Raw genomic sequence first — 20,655 nt, 5'->3', positions numbered from 1 at the left:
GCGGAGGATGTTTTCCTGCGGTTCCGCTTCCACAGCAGCTCCGGCCGTGACGTCACCAGTCAGCAAAGATGGCGGCGGACAGTGATGTGAGTAACCGGGTACTGCTGACATCTGTCACTGCTCTGAGCTGTGTGTGACGTGTGTATAGGTTGCGCTGTGTATACTGTAGTGTGTTCTGTACTTTATGTACAGTGTAGTCTTTCCTGTATGGGCTGTGCTGTATAGTGTGTGTGAGGAGTGTTATAATGTTGTATACAACCCCACTGTGACTGGAGTCTGTCTGTCACTGTCATATATGGGAGCCTGTCTGTCATATAGGAGTATGTCTGTCTCTCTGTCATATGGGAGTCTGTTTGTGTCTCTGTCATATAGAAGTCTTTCTGTCACTCTGTCATATAGGAGTCTGTCTGTTACTCTGTCATATATGGGAGTCTGTCATATAGGAGTCTGTCTATTTGGTTGTCACTCTGTCATATGGGTGTCTGTCCGTCTCTGTCATAGGGGAGTCTGTCTGCCTCTCTGTCATATGGGTGTTTGTCCGTCTCTGTCATATGGGTGTCTGTCCGTCTCTCATATGGGAGTCTGTCTGCCTCTCTGTCATATGGAGCCTGTCTCTTTGTCATATAGGAGTCTGTTTGTCACGCTGTCATATATGGGAGTCTGTTTGTCACTCTGTCATATAGGAGTCTGTCTCTCTGTCATATAGGAGTCTGTCACTCAGTCATATATAGGAGTCAGTCTATCACTCTGTCATATAGGAGTCTGTCACTCTGTCATATGGGAGTCTGTCTGTCATATAGGAGTCTGTCTGTCTCTCTGTCATATATGAGAGTCTGTCTCTCTGTCAAATAGGAGTGAGTCTGTCACTCTGTAAGGGCTGAGACACACCAAAAAAGCTCCCCAAACGCTAGAGGTTTCAAAAGCTCTTCCCAATGTAATGTTATGTTTTTTTTTTTTTTACAAAACCTCATCACTCCGGTGTGCATAGACACATAGGATAACATTAGCAGGAGGTTTCAAAAACTCTAAACGCTCAGAAAAACTCCTCTGGTGTGCACCAGGCCTTATATACGGGAGTCTGTCAGTCATATAGGAGTCTCTGTCACTCTGTCATATAGGAGTCTGTCTGTATCTCTGTCATATAGGAGTCTGTCTGTCTCTCTGTCATATAGGAGTCTGTCTGTCATATAGCAGTCTGTCTGTCATATAGGAGTCTGTCTGTATGTCTGTCATATAGGAGTCTGTCTGTATGTCTGTCATATAGGAGTCTGTCTGTATGTCTGTCATATAGGAGTCTGTCTGTATGTCTGTCATATAGGAGTCTGTCTGTATGTCTGTCATATAGGAGTCTGTCTGTACGTCTGTCATATGGGAGTCTGTTTGTGTCTCTGTCATATGGAAGTCTTTCTATCACTCTGTCAAATAGGAGTCTGTCTGTCACTCTGTCATATGGGAGCCTGTCTCTTTGTCATATAGGAGTCTGTCTGTCACGCTGTCATATATGGGAGTCTGTCTGTCACGCTGTCATATATGGGAGTCTGTCTCTCTGTCATATAGGAGTCTGTTTGTCACTCTGTCATATAGGAGCCTGTCACTCAGTCATATATAGGTGTCTGTCTATCACTCTGTCATATAGGAGTCTCTCTGTCATATAGGAGTCTGTCTGTCTTTCTGTCATATAGGAGTTTGACTGTCTCTCTGTCATATAGAAGTGTGTCTTTCACTCTGTCATAAAGGAGTCTGTCATTCTGTCATATAGCCCGATATTGAAGTCCGTCACTCTGTCGTATATGGGAGTCTGTCACTCACTCTGTAATATAGGAGTCTGTCTGTTACTCTGTAATACAGTAGTGTGACTGTCACTATGTCATATAGGAGTCTGTCATTCTGTCATATAGGAATCTATATGACAAGCTGATCCATCAAAACCAGTCTTATCAGCTGAACAACCGTTTGTACACACGCCCGATTTGACGTCCAAACGACCGGTCGTTTGGAAAAATCCGACTTGTGTACGCATCTCTAGGTTGTCACTTTGTTGTATAGTAGTTTGTCTGTCTCTCTGTCATATTGGAGTCTGTCTCTTTGTCATATTGGAGTCTGTTTACCACTCTGTCATATAGGAGTCTGTCAGTAAAGCACTTTATAACCGTTCTGTCCTACAGCCTGAATCGGAGGTATTTGAGATCACTGACTTCACCACAGCTTCAGAATGGGAAAGGTAAGTTTATCACTAAAAACATCACAGTAGTAAGAATTGCTCCCTGAGCCTGATTTACTAAACAGCTTCTGACTCAAAGAATTTTGGAGAACCCTTTACTTAGTCAAGAAAAACATTTTTATTTAAATTAACACACCCTTCATCGACTGTGACAGATATTTGTATTAGTAACACAATCCCTGCTTTTCATTCAGACTGACACCAGGAGGCAGCACTGTGTGTGCGCAGTCAAATAATGAGATGCAAATGAATCCGAGTAGATGGCAGGATTATGCAAACGTGCAGCTTGAAAATAGACCAATCAAATCCCACCTTCACTTCATTTCATCAATCCGTTTTATAGCATTTGCATTGCATAAAAAAAAATTGCATAATCCTGTATCAGCTCTGTGGGTATCCTGGCATGTGTACGCAGCAGTCAGTAGAAATCCCGGCCATCTAAGTAGCAGCTGACAGTCAGACAGAGTTGCTTTCGCAATGGTGAAATATAGGAAGTCCGTCAGAGTAAAAATATGAAAAAACATGAAAGTATTCAAAGATCTATATTTTTAATACATCATGTTAAAACTCTTGAAGCGATCCCCAGTGGGCTGAGCCCCCCAATGTGTCACCCTAGCCCCCCACGTAGAGCATTGGTTGGAAGTATGCCGGAAATCGCTCTCTCCTTGCATATGAGAGGTATATGGAAGCTGCCATATTTATTTCCTTTTAAAGGGAACCCGAGGTGAGAGGGATATGGAGGCTGACATGTTTATTTCTTTTTAAATAATGCAAATTGCCTGGCTGTCCTACTGATAAAGTTTTAAGCCCCATCTACACCATACAATTTTTTGTTCGATTCAATCCGAAATGTCCGATCGGGATTCAATTCGATTCAATTTGCCATTGCAAAACAATAGCAAATTTAATCGAATCAAAGAATCTAATCTGACATGTCCGATCGGGATTCAATTCGATTCAATTTGCTATTGTTTTGCAGTGGCAAATTGAATCGAATCCCGATGGGACATGTCGGATTGAATCGAATCAATGAATTGAATCGGACAAAAAATTGTATGGTGTATATGGGGCTTAGCCCTAGACCCTGAACAAACATGCATCAGATCAGACAGCCATAACAAATCTGACAAGATTAGCTGCATGCTTGTTTCAGGTGTGTGATTCAGACACTATAGACCAGATACATCAGCAGGACAGCCAGGCAACTGGTATTGTTTAAAAGGAAATATGGCAGCTTCCATAGGTCTCACAGTTCAGGTTTTCTTTTAAACAATACCAGTTGCCTGGCTGTCCTGCTGATGTATCTGGTCTGTAGTGTCTGAATCACACCCCTGACACAAGCATGGAGCTGTCAAAAACACCTGAATGGCATGCTTGTTCAGGGTCTTTGGCTTAATGTATTAGAGGCAATGGATCAGCAGGACAACTAGGCAATGTGCATTGTTTAAAAGGAAATAAATATGCCAGCCTCCATATGTCTCTCACCTCGTGTTCCCTTTAAAGCTACAGACTCGCCACGCGACGGGTCCAGCGACATTCCCTTGACGACAGTCATCAAGGGATGCCTCTTCCGGCTCGTGGCGTCACGTGACTCCACGACGGCTGCGAACGGGAAGTAAACAATTACGGTACTTTGCGCGGAGTTGTTGGGGGTCTTAACGAGCCGATCCGGCGTATTGGTAGATTATCGCCGCTGGGGTAACATCCTTTAGCATGATTGTGTTAAACGATGTTCTCCGGCCTCTGGGAAACATCACCGCAAACTCCCCGCCAGCTTGGTAATTTGCAGCAAGAGCTCCAGTCTCCCTGTCATGTGAACCTGTAGCTGCTAGTTATGAACCTGCCGGGGAGAAGTAATGACTCAAGCTGGAGTGAGAAGAGGTAGCTATGGTTACGGGTATGCTTCCAATGCAAGTATTCTGCGTAGGGGGCTCCACCCTTATAGTATATTACAAACAGATAAGCCAACAGACTCCCCCCCCCCCCCCTTCCTCCTTCCACACTCTTAGCCCAACATTTGGATAAGAAAAGGTTGCCTTATCCGTGGTGATACGGTACTGTAGAGCAAACCGGGTACAGAGTAGCAATACACATGCTGTGTATTCTGCCTTTTCCAGCTGGAGAAAAGCATAGGCAACCCAGTCCCCTGTGTTCTGCTGCCCCCTGCTGTCACTCTCACTAATATCACTCTCATCTGTACTGCTGCTGTCCCCCCCCCCCCTGTAGGTTTATTTCCAAAGTGGAAGAGGTCTTCAACGACTGGAAACTCATTGGAGAGCCCTTGAGAAAGCTGTCTGAGAAGGTAAATTTGTCTAGGACAATAACTGTACTTGCCTTATTCAATTACTTATTTCTGTAGTTTATGCAGATCGTTTTTCTTATTCTGAATTCCTTCCAAGACCTGAGGTGTCTGGGGCTTCCTCCAGCCCCCTCCCAGGCTTGTCACTCCCTCTTCGTCCTCCTCTGCCTTCTGTTTCTTCTGCAGTTGGCCCCGTAAAAATCATCCTGTCCGGGGCCAACTGCGCATGTATGGCTGAGCCGCACTCTAGTCACCGCGAGCATTCTGCGCCGTGTTACTGTGCAGGCGCAGAACAGTCCTGGTGATAGGAGCGCGACGGGAGCGCGCGTGACTGGTCTGCACCTGCGCTGTCTGACCCCGACTGGAGGATTTTCCGGGGCAAGTTGCAGATGAACCAGGCAGTGGCGGCGGAGGACGGCGAGAGAGCAAGAAGCCTGGAGGGGGCTTTTTGGTATTTTTGGTATTTTTTTTTTTTTCATTCCCATCTCAGGTACAGGTTAAAGCACACTTGAAGTGAGAGGAGTATGGAGGCTGCCATATGTATTTCCTTTTAAATAATGCGGATTACATTGCTGTCCTGTTGATCCTCCGCCTCTAATACTTCTACCGTGTTTCCCCGAAAATAAGACACTGTCTTATATTAATTTTTCCTTTAAAAAATCTGCTAGGGCTTATTTTCGTGGATGTCTTATATTTTGAGGCTTGTTTTAGTGAGACGCTATGTTAGTGTATGGGGAGGTGTGCGGTCTCTTACCACACCTACCTTGTCGCTGCCTCCCTCTCCATTCACCTAGAAATGGCTGCAGTATCCTAAGATGGGCGACACCTTTTGACTTGGTTGCCGCACATGTGCTGTATGCTGGGTCGGCTCCTTTGTGACCGCGCTGGGGATGCATCAGAACATTGATTATGACGAGAGGGGAGCGCGGTCACAAAGGAGCCACATGTGCCGGGACCGGGTCAAAGGGCGTTGAGCGTCTTAGGATACTGCAGCTGTTCATAGGTGAACGGAGGGATAAGCAGTCAAGGGAGGTGAGACTGCACACCTCTCCATACACTAGCATCAGCCTCTGATTAGGGATGAAATTATTGCTGCCACAATCGGCACACTGATTTTTAATAGGTTCGCACACCAGCTTTTCAAATAAGCCAAAGATTAATTTTTTTCATCCTAATGCGTCAACACTATGCATGACAATTGTTTCGGGGCCATGCAGGGTCCCCTTCCTCAGATAAGTGCAGACAAATTGTTTTGTCTACACTTATCTGAGGAAGGGGACCCTGCGTGGCCCCGAAACAATTGTCATGCATAGTGTTGACGCATTATGATGACATAAATTAATCTTTGGCTTATTTGAAAAGCTGGTGTGCGAACCTATTAAAAATCAGTGTGCAGATTGTGGCAGCAATAATTTCATCCCTAATCAGAGGCTGATCAGAGAGGGGACCACGTTTTGAGCACGTCGGGAAATTAATCTTTGGCTTATTTGAAAAGCTGGTGTGCGAACCTATCTTTGGACTTTTGGAATATTATCGGATGTTGCTTTGCATCTAAGGTTCAGCACCCCCACACAATACGGAAAGGTGTGCCGCTCCTGATCTCACTATTGCACTGATTTTTAATAGATCTATTACCAATCAGTAATTGCTTTGCTTTCTCAGGTGTCCACCCTGTTAATACTGCTCTCCCCAGGGCCCCAGCAGACAATTAGCACAGCGGAACAAAGTCACACTCGCCTATCCAGCTGGCGCACTGCCTCCTTTGTGCTTCTGTCATCATCCAGTGCCCAAACCCTATGACCTGGCAGCCGGGTCACGGAGTATGGGCATCGGAAGCACACAGGCGGGAGCGTGTCAGCCAGATAGCTGAGGGGGCGGGGATTGCAGCATTAGCAGTGGGGACACCTGGGGGACCTGTGAGCAGCTCTAGGCTGCACTGCATAGACTCCACCCTGCCCCTCGCCTCACCCCTCCCCCTTTTACTGCCAAAAACAGGTCCTGTCTGATTGGTAATGTTGGTCTAGAAATCAATCAAATTACAATCAGACATGGAGCATCAATCCTCAGCAGATTTGATCGCAGTGATTGAACCTGCTGGGGAATATAGCATAGTGTAAGGTCACCTTTAGCTATAGACTTCAAATTAGCATGCAGATCAGGTACTCTGACTGAAGTCAGACTGGATTAGCTGCAAGTTTCAGGTGTGTAATTCAGACACAACTGGAGCCAAAGAGATTACCAGGACTGTCAGGCAACTGGTGTTGTCCAAACGGAAGTAAATATGCCAGTCACCATATCCTTCTCACTTGTGGTTTCATTTAATAGCGCACAGTTGCAGCCTTTTGTATTTTGTGCTTCTTAACCTGCTGGGCGGTCTGGACGAGCTCAGCTCGTCCAGTACCGCCGGAGCCTGCCGCTCAGGCCCTGCTGGGCCGATTTGGCTCAAATAAAAAGCAGCACACGCAGCCGGCACTTTGCCAGCCGCGTGTGCTGCCTGATCGCCGCCGCTCTGCGGCGATCCGCCGCGAGCAGCGGCGAAAGAGGGTCCCCCCAGCCGCCTGAGCCCAGCGTAGCCGGAACAAAAAGTTCCGGCCAGCGCTAAGGGCTGGATCGGAGGCGGCTGACGTCAGGACGTCGGCTGACGTCGATGACGTCACTCCGCTCGTCGCTATGGCGACGATGTAAGCAAAACAAGGAAGGCCGCTCATTGCGGCCTTCCTTGTTTATTCTGGGCGCCGGAGGCGATCGGAAGAACGCCTCCGGAGCGCCCTCTAGTGGGCTTTCATGCAGCCAACTTTCAGTTGGCTGCATGAAATAGTTTTTTTTTTATTAAAAAAAAACCCTCCCGCAGCCTGCCTGGCGATCTTAATAGAACGCCAGGCAGGTTAAAGAGACACTGAAGTATAAAAAAAATTATGATATCATGAATTGGTTGTGTAGTACGGATAATTACTAGAAGATTAGTAGCAAAGAAAATAGTCTCATATTTTTATTTTCAGTTATATAGTTTTTTTTTATAACATTGCATCATTCTCTAATATTTGCAGTTTGCACACTACTCAGTATTCCAAATTATTTTACACAGCAGTCTTGTGAACTATTGACCTGTCCTCTGGAAAGAAAACGAAGATAAAGTGTCTGACAGTTGAGATTACAAGCTTCAGAACACAGAGCTCTCTGCACTTTGAAAGTGGTGGAGCTCAATGGCTTTTTTGCATAGATAACTAGAGTTTCTTAACTCTTTCTGTACTGGAAACAATATTAGACTTATGTCTCTGTTCCTAATGTTTTATTTCTTAGCTGTACTACACATACAAATCATTATATCATACATTTATTTTCGCTTCAGTGTCTCTTTAAAGCGGTCCTGAACTCGGAACTTCCTCTCTGCTCTAAAAGATAAGCAGCAGCATAATAAGCTTTAAAGAAAAACAATTGTTTGTTACAGCCAATACAAATCCTGCAATACATCTAAAGTGTGTCTACTTCCTGCTGTCATGGAAGCAGCAGACAGGGTTCGCACCCTGTGTTTACATATTAGCTGTTCTGCCATGGCAACCAGCAGACACAGCTGAGATATCAAATTACAGTTGTCATGAGTCACAGAGGAAGTGGACAGGCTAAACTCTCTATATACATAAAATGTGCATTTCTCTGTGTTTTTCCTTCTGTCCTGTGCAAGAGTTCAGGTCCACTTTAAAAGGCACTGTGGCTTATTGGGCAAGAAACTGACTGACATACGTAAATGTGGGACGGTTGACCAAAGTAACCAGTTGTAACTTTTGTTTCATTCAGTAGCTGAAACCTGATTGGTTGCTCTGGGCTGCTCTCCTTTTTCCTGTAGTTTTTGGAGCCTCTGTCCTGATGAAATGTCCCCTCCACACTGTTCCTGTGATCTGTGTTGCAGGGAGAATACACCACCGGGGTGTGGGACGAGAAAGGAGAGGAAGTTTTATTTGCTGATTTCAAATTCAGCATCAAGCACCACTTTCTGGTCCAGGAGACGAGTGACAAGGAGGAGAAGGATGATGAAGGAGAAGGTAACAAATCACACTGGCACCAGGATTGTTAATTAATGATTATTAAACTATTAAAGAGACTTTGTAATAAAAAAAAAAAGTCCCCTAGGGGGTACTTACCTCAGGAGGGGGAAGTCTCAGGGTCCCAATGAGGCTTCCCCCATCCCTGTAGCTGCAGGCAGTCCAGCGCTGGCTACCCCGGAGCGTCCCGCAATCCAGGCTCGACAAGCCTGACAAGGCTTGCTATAGTTACCTTCCCTGGCTCCAGCGGGGGCGCTGTTGCATCTCTCAGCACGGAGATAGGCGGAAATAGCCGATTCTCCGTCGGGTCTGCTCTACTACGCAGGCACAGGAAACTTACGCCTAAGCAGTAGAGCGGACCAATAGCGATCAGCTATTTCCGCCTATCTCCGAGCGGAGAGCCGATACTGCACCAGCGCTGGAGTCAGGAAGGTAAATATTTACATCCCCGCTGTTCGGAGGGGCACAGCGAGACCACCGTGGGACACAGGAGGACGGAGGAAGCCTCGATAGGATCCGGAGGCTTCCCCCACCCGAGGCGAGTACCCCCCAGGGGAACTTTTTTTAGTTACAAGTTTTCTTTAATTAAAGCTGTAGCTCACTGTCTCAAATCTGTCATTGTTAGCACAAAGATGAATAGGTAGCTAAGCCATTGCTCAGAAAATGTTCATATTTCATGCAGCCATTCCAAAGAAATTTCTTCTGGAAAAGTCAGTCACATGATCCAGAGATCTATGCACAACAAATTCAACTGATCTCACCCAGCTCCTCCCTCTGCTCCCACCTGTGGATACGGTGAAGGTGGGCGGGGTCACCTGGGCACCTTCTAATCCTCATACACACTTACAAGGACTGTCACCAGAGGTGGATCTTTCTGAAATGACAGTGCAGGATCATTGTGTTCTGTTGCTGTGCAAGAGGCAGGAAGGCCACTGAAGTGGCCTACAACGGACAACAGAGTGGGCAGGGTGAGGAAAGAGTGCTGATGTCACAGTTGTAGATAAATTAAAAGACAACTTAAAGGATACCCGAAGTGGTATGTGACATGATGAGATAGACATGGGTATGTACAGTGCCTAGCACACAAATAACTATGCTGTGTTCCTTTTTTTCTTTTTCTGCCTGAAAGAGTTAAACATCAGGTATGCAAGTGACCGTTTCTGTCTGGGTCGGGACCGGGTCAGACTATAGCATAACCCTCACTAATGAGGAATTACAGTCATAAAACACTTTCCAATCAGTAAATGGCTTCTGAGAACAGGAAAGAGATACAAAAAGAGTCAATAGTTCATAGATTTGAGCTCAGGCATACTCCAATGCATGTGTCACAGAGCAGAGACAATGCAACAGTAAAAACTAGATTTAAATATAAAATAAAACTCTGGGATATCTTAAAAATGCATTTTTAGGAGAAGGAGGATAGATGCAATGGTTTATCTCATCAGGTTATTTTCACCTCAGATGTCCTTTAACCACCCTGGCGTTCTATTGAGATCGCCAGGGCGGCTGCGGGAGGGTTTTTTTTTTAATTAAAAAAAAAAACTATTTCATGCAGCCAACTGAAAGTTGGCTGCATGAAAGCCCACTAGAGGGCGCTCCTGAAGCATAATTCCGATCGCCTCCGGCGATCAGAATTAACAAGGAAGGCTGCAATGAGCAGCCTTCCTTGTTTGGCTTTCCTCGTCGCCATGGCGACGAGCGGAGTGACGTCATGGACGTCAGCCGCCTCCGATCCAGCTCTTAGCGCTGGCCGGAACTATTTTTTTCCGGCTGCGCAGGGCTCGGGCGGCTGGGGGGACCCTCTTTCGCCGCTGCGGCGGCGATCAGGTAGCACACGCGGCTGGCAAAGTGCCGGCTGCGTGTGCTGCTTTTTATTTTATCAAAATCGGCCCAGCAGGGCCTGAGCGGCACCCTCTGGCGGTAATGGACGAGCTGAGCTTGTCCATACCGCTAAGGTGGTTAAGCGAGAGGGATATGGAGGCTGCCATATTTATTTATTTTTAAACCATACCAGTTTCCTGGCAGCCCTGCTGATCCTCTGCCTCTAATACTTTTAGCCATAGACCCTGAATTAGCATGCAGCATATCAGGTGTTTCTGACAATATTGTCAGATCTGACAAGATTAGCTGCATGCTTGTTTTTGCATGCTTGTTTCTGATGTTATTCAGAAACTACTGCAGCCAAATAAATCAACAGGACTGCCAGGCATTTAGTATTGTTTTAAAATGAAATAAATATGCCAGCCTCTGTATGGCTCTCACTACAGTTGTCCTTTAACAGCTGCTGGTGTCAGAAGCCCGGGTCCGGTTTACCTCTCTGTCTGGATGTGTAGAATGCGGATGATGTTACCGGTAGTTACTTGTTGGAGGTGGCAGCGTGCTCTGGTTTGAAGACTAGGCCAGAGTAGTTGAGCAGCTGTATTGGGGCATTATAGGCAGGAAGTCCCACTGAATTTTTTGCTGCACTCCAGGAGGCATATGGAGGACTGTATTGATTGACCCGGATTTAAAGTGGACCTGTCATTAGAAAATGAACTGTGCAATTTATGATCGGTCACCTATTATGGGAAGCACCTTTTATCCCTGGAAAGCTCTTTGGGGTTAGCCAGCTTTTCAGGCATCCATTACATTTTTAAATCTGATGAATTCTGAACTCTTTCCTTTTTCTGTTTTCCCTCCCTAGATAATTTACCCATGTGTATGCAAGACATGCTGTGTACGAACAATGACTTCCCTCCAGTCGCTCACTGCCTCGTTCGATGGTAGGTACTTCTCTAGAGGAATAAATGTGTGCGCGATAGAGGTGAAAGACACAGAGTTAATCTAACCACACAGCCTAGATAACTCGTGTAAAGCCACATATACACGCTCAACAACAAGTCTTTTAAATGCACGATTATCAAACAACTTGAAGAATTTGGACAACTTTTGTCAAGTAAAAGACGTGCAAACGACAAGGCGTTATCACTGATAAGAGGCGACCAACAACTGATAAGACGCAGCTCAAGTCAATCCAACAGTTTGTTTATTTATTGTATTTATGAAGTGGCAACATATTACGCTATGCTGACAAGTTGGATTGACTTTAGCTGCGTCTTATCAGCCGTTGGTCGCCTCTTATCAGTGATGACGCCTTGTTGTTTGCACGTCTTTTACTTGACAAAAGTTGTCCAACTTCTTCAAGTTGTTTGATAATCGTGCATTTAAAAGACTTTTGTTGAGTGTGTGTATGAGCCTTCAAAATGGCTGCATGGCTTATCCTGACAGACCTGTTAAGGCAGCTATGGTTCATGCAAGACCGTGTGTACAAATATTGTTAGTTGACAAATAACTTTTGTCACAAGGACAGCTTTGCTGCGTAAGCTTTGAATGAACTGTATAACTTAAAATAATATAGAATACAGTCTGTATTTCTGCAGTCTGTACAGTGTCTTGAATGACCATGCTGTTGCAGTAATTGTCGTGCACCACATAGTTTGCAGATGGTCGTTGTTAGAAAGGGTTCACATCGTACAATGCAAAATGGGTGCTGATTATACTGATGTGTTCTTGTTCGCTTACAAATTACAAGTTCCCAAAGTACAGTTTATCTGTTCTGAAAGCTGCCATTGTAATTTATTGCATACCTGCTGTATTTATATACTTTAAAGAGAATCTGTATTGTTAAAATCGCACAAAAGTAAACATACCAGTGCGTTAGGGGACATCTCCTATTACCCTCTGTCACAATTTCGCCGCTCCTCGCCGCATTAAAAGTGGTTAAAAACAGTTTTTAAAAGTTTGTTTATAAACAAACAAAATGGCCACCAAAACAGGAAGTAGGTTGATGTACAGTACGTCCACACATAGAAAATACATCCATACACAAGCAGGCTGTATACAGCCTTCCTTTTGAATCTCAAGAGATCATTTGTGTGTTTCTTTCCCCCTGCAGCTATCTTCCACTGAAGTGTCAGGCTGTTTCTTCCTGCGGAGTGCAGACAGCTTTGCCCTTGTCTGTAATTCCTCAGTATGTGAAAGCCCAGCCAGCTCAGAGGAGGATTTATCCAGCTTGTAAAAGATAAGAGAGAAGCTGTCCTAATCTAAATAATACACAGGCAGTGTGCAGAGAGGGGCCTGGAGCGGGGAGATGCATCACAGAACCACAACACTGAAGAACTTGGCAGCCTTCCAGACACAGGCTGACAAGTCTGACAAGAGAGAGAGAAGTTGATTTATTACAGAGATGGTGATAGTAGAACGTGCTGCAGTAAGCCAGAACACATTAGAATAGCTTTTGGAACTTGTAGGATGATAAAAAACAGGATGCAATTTTTGTTACGGAGTCTCTTTAATATGTTGTATCCAGTGAGAATGTGTCTTTTCCTGTGTACACTTTCTGCTTATATTCAGCTGAAACACTGATAGCAATATTTACGAATAGTGGCTGATGAGAAAACAAACAAGATAATGTAATCACATCCTCAACTTTGGCATTAGAGCTAATTTTCACACTGAAGAAGAAAGGTCTGTGTTTAAAGAGAACCCGAGGTGTGTTTAAAGAATGTTATCTGCATACAGAGGCTGGATCTGCCTATACAGCCCAGCCTCTGTTGCTATCCCAAACCCCACTAAGGTCCCCCTGCACTCTGCAATCCCTCATATATCACAGCCGTGCTGTGAGGCTGTGTTTACATCTGTAGTGTCAGTCTCAGCTGCTCCCCCGCCTTCTGCATAGCTCCGGTCCCTGCCCCGTCCCTTCCCTCCAATCAGCAGGGAGGGAAGGGATGCAGGCGGGGTCTGGAGTTCTGCAGGAGGCCGGGAGAGCAGCAGACTGACACTAGAGAGATAAACACAGCCAGCTCTGACAAGCTGTTTGTCAGCAGCGTGACTGTGATTTATGAGGGATTGAAGAGTGCAGGGGGACCTTAGAGGGGTTTGGGAAAGCAACAGAGGCTGGGCTGTATAGGCAGATCCAGCCTCTGTATGCAGATAATATTCTTCAAACCCACCTCGGGTTCTCTTTAACAGTTTGAATGCTGTTCTGCTACCAATTTTTTTTTCTTCTAGGAGGTTTTAAGCCTGATACACACCATGCAATTTCCCGTCAGATAGATGGATCAAATAGATAATTTCCAACCGATCCGATTACCAATAGCTTTTCTGATCGATTTACATAGAAGTGATCAGAAAATTGATCAGAAAAACGATCGGAAATCCGATGTCGGAAATTATCTGTCGACCCATCTATCTGATGGAAAATTCCATGATGTATACCAGGCTTTATACTGTGAAGAACCTTTTAAAATGCTGAGTTTCATACAAGTTTAAAGAGGAACTTCAGCCTAAACAAACATACTGCCATTAACCCTCCTGGTCGTTTATTAAAATCTGCCAGGGGGCAGCACAGCCGTTTTTTTTTTTTTTTTTTTTTTTTTTTTTTTTATATCATGTAGCGAGACAAGGTCTCCGGTGATCGGAGATCAGGAGATCCCGTTCAAAGATTCTGTGCTTGGGGTACAGGAGTTACTATAGTAGGATGCGCCAGTGGTTTTTTTTTTTTGTTTTTTTTTAATGTATCGGTTTCCCCAGTGCTAAAAATCACCTCAGAATACTTCCGCTCTTGGTAAGTTGAGCTAACAGCATGCGTGGCTATTTACATAAGATAAGTGATGTAGAACTTGTGTTGGCAGCACAGGTCTTCTCTGTATAGTGTGATGTATATTGTGACTCATGTTTGCAGACACAGCTTAGGCCCCGTTCACACTTGCGTTTTGGCAAATAAACGGACCGGATCCTGATCGGATCCTGACCTGATCCTGATCAGAACCGTACGGTTCCGATCCGGATCCGGTCCGTTTGTATCAGGCTGCCATCCGGATCCTTGGGAAAAAAAAACCAAAATAAAAAAAAAAAATGTTGGGGTCAGCAGAAGGTGCACCTGGTGCACGTGTAGAATCAGGTTCCTCCGCTGTAGGCCTCACCTCCACCCCCGACATTCTGCCAAACAGCTCCAGCACGTCTGTCACTGCTGCTCCACTCCAGACATGCTTGGCCCATGTGTACCCATCCGAAATGGCCGCTTGCATATGCATAGGAAATGGGGTAGAACGTCAGGTTTTTGTAGGCAGTGTGTTCTGTGCCTTCCGTTCCCCATTGGTTTCTGTGTTCCTGATGGTGCTGTCAGGCTCAGGTCCGGGCTCCGGTCCGGGTGCGTGGGCCGGAGATCCGGACCCAAAAAATAGCGCATGTTGGAAAAGAGTCCGGATCTGATCCGGCTCCGTACTGTACGGAACGGACACGTGTGAACGTCCGCATAGACTTTACATTGCTATGCGGAACGTACGTTCCGTTTGTACAGTATGCGGTCCGGATCAGACCCGGAAAATCCGGATAGCGAACGCTAATGTGAACCGGGCCTAAGTGGGACAAAGGCAGGACTTTTATTTATTTGTATGTGGAACATAGTTATAACATTTTCTGTTGACTGTAGTGGGAATTTTTTGTTTAACCACTTCAGCCTTCAGTGTTGTTTCACCTCATGCATCCGAGCAACTTTCACCTCCCATTCATTCACCAATAACTTTATAACTACTTACCACAATTAATTCATCTATATCTTGTTTTTACGCCACCAATTAGGCTTTCTTTGGGTGTTTTTTTTTTTTTTTGCTAAAATTTTTTTTTTCTTTATATCATTTTATTGTATCGTGTGTGGCCACCTTAGAACTCTATTCAAAAGAGCTTGCGCTCAGTCTATACATCCAAGAGTCGACTTTTTCCCACTGAGTCTCTCCTGGGTACAGATACACCTCAAAAGTAAACACAAAGCAAGATGATAGTGCAGACTGCTATGCAAAGGTAAACACCCCTCTAGTGTAGGCACAACCAGGTTCACACTACTTGTGAGGTTAGGGGGGCGGGGACCACCACCACCAACACCAACTAAACACAGGCTCTCCCCTCCAATCTGATGTACTCCCTGCTCACCGTCAATATGTCTAATACACAGCCGGCAGGGTCATCACTACACAGCCTTCTGTTTAGTGTCTTCTTGTCACAAGCGTAAGCCCTTTCAGTATCCTTATCACATATGTACCTCAGAGCAAAGCACAAAGACTTCCAATGTGTAAAAACATACATTTAATAACTTCATAATGCGCGTACATCACAAACTCTGTAAAAAGCATGTCACAAGCATACTACCGATCTCCCCTCCAGGGCCACGGCTCGGCTCACTCCTTATCTCCAGCGTGTCCGGCGTCTCTCGTACTTGTTATCCTCCTCGCTGCTCCAAGCCACCCCCTACCGGTTTCGTCACTGCATGTGACTCATCAGGGGCTCTGGCACCTTAGAACTCTAGTGCTAACCACTACACCACTGTACTGCTCCAATTACTATGATTTTTATTGGGGGACCATAGTTTAGTGTATATAAAATTTGGTTTGCATTAGCATTTTCTGGATCACAATCCTACCACTCCTGATCCAGTTCTGTATCATGCCTGAAGAAGAAACTTTAGAGTTTCAAAACCTTGCAAAGAAATCTTGCACAGTTAGTCATTAAAGGTATCACCACCCAAACAACATCTTATTGCTATGTCTCTGAATCCTATCACTGAGAACCTGCTGTATTTTTCAGCATCAATACTAAAGGTGGCCATTAACGGTACAATCTCCCGGGTGACTGACCATATGATCAGGTCAGGTGCCATCAATGCTGACAATCGATAACAAGTGATCCTCTTTTGATCGTTCTGTTGATTTGAATTTTGGAACGCTTCTTTTGGCCTGATTGTATTGTTATCATTTTTTCTTCAATTGGGGGGCCCAAACGATTGTTTCCAATTGATCACAACAATTAACTGGACAGTCGATCGTTGGGGAAATTGGATATTTAATGGGCACCATTGATTTGAAAACAGTGGAGCTTAAAGGGAACCTGAACTGAGTAAAATTATTTAAAATAAAGACATGACGTAGCTGCAAATGAATATTATATACTTACCTTGCCGACAGTTCCTCTCAGAAGCTCACCATTTTCTTCTTACAGTGATCCCTTCCCAATATTTTCTCAGAACTGAAATATACCAGTTGCTGTTGGTTATATATCAGCAGCTATCAGTTACAACTGAATGTGCAAGGTAATGTCCATGTTTCCCTATGGCTCAGGTGGGCGATATTACAGTTTAACAGTGTGCTGACCAGGAAGCTGTTGTGGGGTAATGGCCATTTTTAAAATGGAGGATGGAGAATTCCATTGATCACAGTGGACAAATGGGATGCAGGAGAGGAGAAAGAGATTGAGTAGTAGACTACACAGGAGGTAAGCATGACCTGTGTATGGGTATTTTGACTTTTTATTTTCAGTTCAGGTTCTCTTTAAAGGAAGCTAGAAGTGAAAAAAAACAGATATTCACCTAAGGAGAGGGAAGGCTCTGGGTCTTACGGAGCCTTCCTGTTCCCCTCGCAGCCCCCTCGTTCCCGTGCCATCACCCCCATTAGCAGTATTGGGCTGATGAGTTGTTTCACGACGGGAGGCTTTGGTAGCCCGAGTACTCCCGAAGATGGGCACTCTGTAATGCGTGTGCTACACGTCCTGAAGAAGTCGCGGGGCGTAACATGTAGACGTCACACTACGCTTTCACCCTCAGGGAATACCATGCCGGTTTGCCTAACTATCCTGTAACGCAGCACTGTTGTCCGCTCCTGCTGCTGGCCCAGCCCGCTCGAACCAACAGCAGCTTAAATACACTGTCTGCCGGAGTGTTTGCGGCTAACCACAAACCGATAAGTAACCGACTCCATTACGATACCACTTGCACGCTACTGTATTGCGTCATACTAACAGCGCATGTTCGGTGCTTCTGGTGTACCTCTGGAACATTTTTTGAAGAAAATCCTGTGTTACCCAAAGATATCTGCTGAATCTTCGCAATACCTCTTGTACATCTGTATACTGCGCCACATCAGATGCGTGCGATTGGCGTTTCTGGCGCAACTTTTGGAACACCATACAGCAAAGCATATGCTATTCACTGCAACTTGCTGGATTTTGCTATCAGACTTGGTGATATACTGCATAAGACTGTGGATAACTAATTACTGAGCCATTGAAGTGTCCTTTCAGCGTGCGATTGGTGCTGCAGACTTTATTGATCAGTGGAACCACTACCAATAATGTTCACATGCAGAATAAGTTTGCTGTTGGGGTCTTGTTTGAAGGATGGATATCTATGGATGTGTGCTGCATCAACAATTTCTATACAACTTCCTTTGCTAATATCTACCACTTTATACCTCACATCTGCTATTGTAAGAACATTCTTTGCGTATGTTTTTGAATACTGTTTTCTTGGCTATAGCCATTCAGGAACTGTTTTCTATTGACACCCAAATCTATCTCCACACCCCTGACATATCCACCACTACCATGGACAAGGTCTCCTCCTGCCTATCTGCCATCTCCTCCTGGATGTCCGCTAGGTTCCTAAAACTAAATCTAGACAAAACGGAATTTATGATCTTCCCACCCCGGTCATCCCTGGACCTCCCAGATGTGCAGGTCACTGTTAACCACACTACTATTCACCCTACCTCTCAAGCCCGCTGTCTGGTTGTCACCCTGTCACTCTCCTTCACTCCCCACATCCAAAACCTCACAAAGTCCTGCAACTTCCACCTTCGTAACATCTGTAAGATTCGCCCTTTCCTGACCCCTGCCACCACCAAACTCCTCATCCATGCCCTCATAATTTCCCGCCTCGACTACTGCAATGCCCTTCTGTCTGGACTCCCTAAGACCCGAATAGCCCCACTGCAGTCCATCATGAATGCGGCTGCCAGAATTATCCACTCCTCCCATCGCTCCACCAGGGCGACTCCCCTCCGTGAATCCCTCCACTGGCTTCCTATCCAGTCCAGAATCAGATTCAAGATATTGTGTCTGACCTACAAATCCATCCACAAAACCTGTCCAACCTACATTTCTGATCTTACTCAGAGATACACACCAAGCCGCTCACTCCGCTCCTCCAATGAACTTCGCCTGACCGTCCCCCGCATCACCCAGTCCCATGCACGCCTCCAAGACTTCTCAAGAGCCGCTCCGACACTATGGAACTCCCTACCTCCACCCATTAGGGCAGCCCCCTCCTTCAACACCTTCAAGAAGGCCCTCAAAACTCACCTTTTCACTCTTGCCTACCACCCCTCACAATTGCTCTAAACCCAGCCGAACTCTGGTCCCCTACCTCTCGTGTCCCTACCTCTCCCTCTAGATTGTAAGCCTTTGGGCAGGGTCCTCACTCCTTTTGTGTCCTACCTGATCATGCACCTCTATTACTGTGCACCCATGCTATGCATTTGAGTGAACCTAACTTGCCTAACTCCATGCTCCCATCCAGTGACTGACTAAGCATTACCTTGTACTCATACTGTGCTGTGTGATCTGGTTTTCTTGTATTCCTGTATTGTCATATTGCTGTTTGTCACCCCTAAATATTGTCTGTAACCTAAATTAATGTCCAGCGCTGCGTAATATGTTGGCGCTTTATAAATACAACAAATAAATAAAAATAAATAAATATTGAGACTGGGACTATGATTTACAATACTCACCTCCTAATTATAGGATGGGTTGACTTTGGTGATATCGAATAGTCTCAATTACCAGTCTATTATTGACATCTAAGGTGCGCATAGGACCGTATCACATCTATGAATACTATCTTATTGATCATGTTGGTTGTACCCAGGTATCCTCTGTGAGTGGTTAAAATCCTAAAAACGTATTGATATTTGAATTGCCTCCCTGTTTGATGGCTGGGTGCTCCAGGTATGACCTTTAACCTTTATACACTATCTGACTACCTTTGCGGGGGTTACTATATGTGTGTATATTGTTTATACTAAGTCACAGTGCTCTCTTTTTTTGAATCTTCAAGTGTTGTGCTGTCGACTACTCCATACTAAATTATGCAGTGTCAGTTTATTATTCACACTTACTTTTACATTTTTGGTGTTGACTGTACAGTTTTTTGAACAGCATATACCGGTTTGTTCTCTTGTTTTTTATTTGAGAAAATCTCGTACTGAGCGTGCACAGGATGCTTCCAGCGATGGGAGCGTGATCGAGGATGTACACGGCCAGGGCAGCGCAGGTGCAGTGGCCATCAACTGGCTGAGTCGGCAGAAACTGAACTGGGTCGCTGCGGGGAACCAGAGGATCGGTTTGTGATGGCGTGGGCACAGGGTGGCTGCAGGGCGCTGGTAGAAGCCCCAGCTAAGTTGAACTGGCTTTTTTTCATTTAGTTTAAGTTCACTTTAAAGAGAATCTGTATTGTTAAAATCGCACAAAAGTAAACATACCAGTGCGTTAGGGGACATCTCCTATTACCCTCTGTCACAATTTCGCCGCTTCTCGCCGCATTAAAAGTGGTTAAAAACAGTTTTAAAAAGTTTGTTTATAAACAAACAAAATGGCCACCAAAACAGGAAGTAGGTTGATGTACAGCATGTCCACACATAGAAAATACATCCATACACAAGCAGGCTGTATACACCCTTCCTTTTGAATCTCAAGAGATCATTTGTGTGTTTCTTTCCCCCTGCAGCTATTTTTCACTGAAGTGTCAGGCTGTTTCTTCCTGCAGAGTGTAGACAGCTCTGCCTGTATGTAATTCCTCAGTATGCGAAAGCCCAGCCAGCTCAGAGGAGGATTTATCCAGCTTGTAAAAGATAAGAGAGAAGCTGTCCTAATCCAAATACACAGGCAGTGTGCAGAGAGGGGCCTGGAGGGGGGAGATGCATCACAGAACCACAACACTGAAGAACTTGGCAGCCTTCCAGACACAGGCTGACAAGTCTGACAAGAGAGAGATAAGTTGATTTATTACAGAGATGGTGATAGTAGAATGTGCTGCAGTAAGCCAGAACACATTAGAATAGCTTTTGGAACTTGTAGGATGATAAAAAACAGGATGCAATTTTTGTTACGGAGTCTCTTTAAAACAGAAGTTATTTATGAAATTTCATTGTTAGGGCCTTAGCCCACTGATGCAGTTGTGTCCGCTTTTCAGTTACACATCAATGTTACAGATGCTGAAAAGTGGACAG

At 45.1% G+C, this 20,655-nt stretch overlaps 1 protein-coding gene across 1 annotated transcript in view; it reads left to right on the top strand.

The window, feature by feature from the left end:
• Positions 1–20,655, top strand: part of RAB3GAP1 (RAB3 GTPase activating protein catalytic subunit 1) — a 210,495-nt gene continuing 189,840 nt past the window's right edge. The window contains exons 1-5 of the mRNA XM_068245930.1: positions 1–86; positions 2,166–2,221; positions 4,448–4,523; positions 8,428–8,560; positions 11,244–11,322. Of these exons, the coding sequence (XP_068102031.1) occupies positions 69–86; positions 2,166–2,221; positions 4,448–4,523; positions 8,428–8,560; positions 11,244–11,322 (362 nt within the window). The 5' untranslated portion in view covers positions 1–68. The remainder of the gene's footprint in view (positions 87–2,165; positions 2,222–4,447; positions 4,524–8,427; positions 8,561–11,243; positions 11,323–20,655) is intronic.

The sequence above is a fragment of the Hyperolius riggenbachi genome, chromosome 7, assembly GCF_040937935.1.
Source record: "Hyperolius riggenbachi isolate aHypRig1 chromosome 7, aHypRig1.pri, whole genome shotgun sequence".
Classification (NCBI taxonomy): Eukaryota; Metazoa; Chordata; class Amphibia; order Anura; family Hyperoliidae; genus Hyperolius; species Hyperolius riggenbachi.
The sequence above is the reverse complement of the archived record's forward strand: the minus strand, read 5'-3'. Positions and strand labels throughout refer to the sequence as shown.